Raw genomic sequence first — 3,934 nt, forward strand, 5'->3', positions numbered from 1 at the left:
CGTAAGTCTTCCCTTCCATCCTCCTTTCCTTCTTTTCCATGTCTTCCTTCCTTCTCTCCTAACCCCTGCATTGTTTTTGTTGAAGTTTTTTCTTTTTTGTCATTTCCATCAAGTACTCTAAACTAAGGTAATAAAGGAGGGGATTCTAGAAAAGATTGAAAATCCATTTGAGAGAAAAAGAGTCTTTCAGGAATGTATACTGGGACGACTGGGTATCCCTACGGAAGAATTAGAACTCTACCTTGCACCTTCGGCAGAGGTTAATTTCAGGTGCAGTAAAACGTGACGATACAAACGTGTTTACAGAGCGTGTCGGAGAACACTGCTCTCACACAACGCTAGTCAGGACACTAAGAAACCCTGAAACGCAGGGCAACGGGGCAGTCGTCTGACGAACTCGACTATCTTTTGCTTTTCATTTTATGCCATAGGCACATGCAGTTGCCAGATCCAGAGGGAAGGGAAGGGGGAAACCGCCCCCCAGGGGATGGCCACACAACCCCTGCTCCTCCCTTCTCCTCTCGCGATCTTGGGCACTCACACATCTGTGCCTGGGGTGACTTTTCCAGCTGCTGGATCCAGGACTCGAACCGCTGTCAGCCATGTGGGAGTATAAAGCCTTAACTGCCAGACCACCTGCTGGACCCAGATAGCACATATTTCGATCAGCAAAATTTAGAAAGTTTAATACATTTATATATTGGCAAGTGTGTGGGAAACTGGACACTTATGACAATGAAGACTTCAGGTAAACCCACTGAGTTATGCATCTGCTCCTCCTAGGTAAGAAAACGTGCACATTCTAGGAGCCAGATTTACTCCTAAATACATACCCCATGGACCAGCAGATGGCGTAAGGGTATTGTTGTTGGACTCTCACATAGTTGACCATGGTTTGAGTCCTAGACCTGGCAGCTTAAAACTCACTCTCCTCCCTCGAGGAGAAGGGATTGCGGCGTGGCCATTCCCCCTGGGGGTAGGGGTGTTTCTTGCTGTCTCTCTGTTTCTCCGGGAAGCACAAGCATCCTATAGCAGAAACCTCTCTCTCAAAAAACAAAAACAAAAACCTATAAAAAGTAATTTATTGAGATGTAATTCACATACCATAAAATCCACCTTCTAGAATGTACAATCCAGCGCTTTTTAGTACATTCACAAAACTGTAAAACCATCACCATCATCGAATTCCACCTTTCTTCACCCAAAGAGAAACCCCTGCGCATTGGCTGTCATTGGTCATCACACCCTTCGCCCAGCCGCCCTTTTGCAATCGCCAGAAGGCATGCACACTTGCCGGAGAGAGACAGAGACAGAGAGAGATGGAGAAGAGAGAGCGAGGTTACCCCCAATGGGTCACGTTCACCGGCAATCCCCTCTCCTCTGTTTCTCCATCCCGCCAGAATTTGGGGCGAGCGCCCAGCGTGTTTCTCGACCACCAGGCAAAAAAGAGAGAAATTTAATTTTAAAAAATGTATTCGGCAATTATTTATTGAACTCACTGCATGGGAAGCACTGTTATGAGTACGTGGGATACGTCCCGAAGGAGACGGGCGGAGTTCTCTCTTCTCACGGACTCTGAGTGGTTCGCGTCCTGAGTCAGGGAGCGGATCGCGGCCCCTCCCCTCCGCGCCCACACTGCTCCTTTCAGACACTCTTCAGAAATGATCGACGCGTTTGCTGCAGACTCGAAGCTCGTCTCTCTCTCTTCACAGTGGAACGCGCTCGGCTTCCACTCAAGGGCCGCTGGACTGTGGCTAAGCGTTGACGTTTTCCATGTGCCTCGTTACCTCTGCGGCGGCATGGCCTCTGCTAACGCCCATGTGTAAATTGCACTGTGTCCAGCCTTTTGGTAAAAGTCATCGAACTGAACGCAGTCACTTTAAGCCTTTTCTTTTCGCTGGTACTTCCTGGAGGTGACCAATAGCTATTTGCCCGGTGGCTTTTGGTAACTGTTGGCTACTTCTCTGAGCTTCTAGGAGAAATGTGAGGTAGAGACCGTGCGGCGAGGTTCCTGGGCGTGGATAATCCGTAAGAAGTTGGATTTCTGAGAGATGAGAAGTAATTCTACTGCGATGCATTAGGAGGGCCAGACGCGAGCCGCGTGGATTTCCATTCCCCCCACCTCAACCCCAACCCTCCCTCCTCCACGTCACCTCTCTTCTTCCTGCACTTCCAGTGTCGCACTTAGCGCGGTCCCAGGGGCTCTTCCGGTGGTGCGCTGGCGTGGAGCTGGGCGCGTGTCACTCCCTGGGGAGCTTCGGGCTGTAGAGGCGGAAACAGAGGCATTGAGAGCCTGGCCGTCCCGCGGCAGCCACCGGCCCTCCTATTCACATTTCAGCTCATTTAAATGATTCAGTATGTCCCTAAGACTTCACTCCTTCTGAGACAGAATGTGAGAGGCACCAACGGAGTCTTCATGCCACCATCCATCCGGCCTCGGCCACGCAGGATCACGGACACACAGGCACACGCCGTGCGCACCGCCAGCCCTCAGGGTGCGAGCACGGGGCCTCCCGCACGGCCAGCACCGCGCCGTGTGTGACACCCCACCCCAACGCTGCCGGCCCTGGATTAAGCTTAAAACTCAGGTCCTCGGGACTGCAGAGGACGTAATGGCTTTGTCACTGGACTCCCATGTAGTTGACTGCAGTTAGAGTCCTGGACCCGGTGGCTTAAAACTCACACCAAGCGCGCGTGTGTGCATGCCCAAAATCCCGAGAGGAGAAGGGAGAAGGGACTGCTGCATGGCCATCTCCTCGGGGGGTGACTTCTTACTTTCTGGTGAGTGCATGTGCCCTATGGAAAAAATCTCTCTAAAGAAAAAAAAAATTCAGGTCCTCAGCCACACGGGATACATTTCAAACGCGTCATGGCCACATGGTGGGAGGTGGTTGTTGCATCAGGTAGAGGGAGAGCACTTTTATCTCTGCAAAAGTTCCCTCGGAGAGCAGCATTCCAGAGGGACTGCGTGTCAGGGAGGGAGGGTTTTGACCGTAATATCAAAAAAACCCCACAGTAACAACAGTTAGAGCAGTGCACATGCAAATGAGCGCAAGTGTGTGGTTTGAGAGCAATGCTTACCATCTTCTAAGTGCCGATTCTGTAACACTGTGCTCCTTATAGTAATGTTAGCAACAGTTTCCTAATCAATGCTGTAAGTTGAGGGGCCAGCAGATGGTGTCATGGTTACGTTGCTGGACTCCCACACGGTCAACTGCAGTTCTAGTGCTGGACCTGGCAGTTTCAAACTCATGCCAGGCACATGTGCATGTCCAAGATCCCGAGAGGACAATGGAGGAGGAGGGATTGTGGCGTGGCCAATTCTCCCGGGGAGTGATTTCTTGCTTTCTGTCTCTCTCTGTCTCTCTGTGAGTGCATGCGCCCTATAGCAAAAATTTATTTCTCTCTCTAAAAAAAAAAACTCCATAAGTTGAATATATAAAATAAAATAAAACAGATGAAAGATGTAGTCATCAAGGACCAAGGGAGGGAGAAAAGGGGAGGTGCTGGGCAAAGAATGTAACATTTTAGTTACATGGGGCCAGCGGGTGGAGTAGTGGTTAAAGTGCAGGACTCTCACAGGACTGACCCTGGTTTGAGTCTCAGGCCTGGCGACTTGCTTTCTCGCTTTCCTTCTCTGTCTTTCTGTCTCTCTCTGGTGAGCACACGTGCCCTGTAGCAAACTTAAAAATAATAATAATAATAGTAAATACAATGAAATGATAGCATTGGTTAGTTCAGAGGATGGTTAGGCCAGGAGCAGACGTGAGCAGTCCTCGGTGGTGAGCCTTGGAGAGTTCCTGTGGGGAGCACTCACCAGCACTGGCAGCCTTTCCAGCTCGGGGGAGTCTGCAAACGAGAGGGGGACAAGTCAGCTCCCGGGGCCTGAGCGAGGATGCAGTCCTGCTAAGGCTGAGGTGACGGGTGACTGAAC

General features: G+C 50.6%; 1 protein-coding gene across 5 annotated transcripts in view; it reads right to left on the minus strand.

Annotated features, from left to right (window-relative positions):
* Positions 1–500: 500 nt before the first annotated feature.
* Positions 501–3,934, minus strand: part of VSTM1 (V-set and transmembrane domain containing 1) — a 23,844-nt gene continuing 20,410 nt past the window's right edge. For 4 of the 5 annotated variants that reach the window (XM_006144733.3, XM_027770391.1, XM_027770389.1 and 1 more), the window contains 3 exons: positions 3,818–3,849; positions 2,154–2,262; positions 1,065–2,044 (listed from right to left, as the gene is read on the minus strand). In XM_006144733.3, the coding sequence (XP_006144795.1) occupies positions 2,185–2,262; positions 3,818–3,849 (110 nt within the window). In that variant the 3' untranslated portion in view covers positions 1,065–2,044; positions 2,154–2,184. Of the gene's footprint in view, positions 640–1,064; positions 2,045–2,153; positions 2,263–3,817; positions 3,850–3,934 lie in introns of those variants that run through there. The other variant, XR_003548785.1, reaches the window with a different exon arrangement.

This window comes from Tupaia chinensis, unplaced genomic scaffold, assembly GCF_000334495.1.
Source record: "Tupaia chinensis unplaced genomic scaffold, TupChi_1.0 Scaffold000131_1, whole genome shotgun sequence".
Taxonomy (NCBI): Eukaryota; Metazoa; Chordata; class Mammalia; order Scandentia; family Tupaiidae; genus Tupaia; species Tupaia belangeri.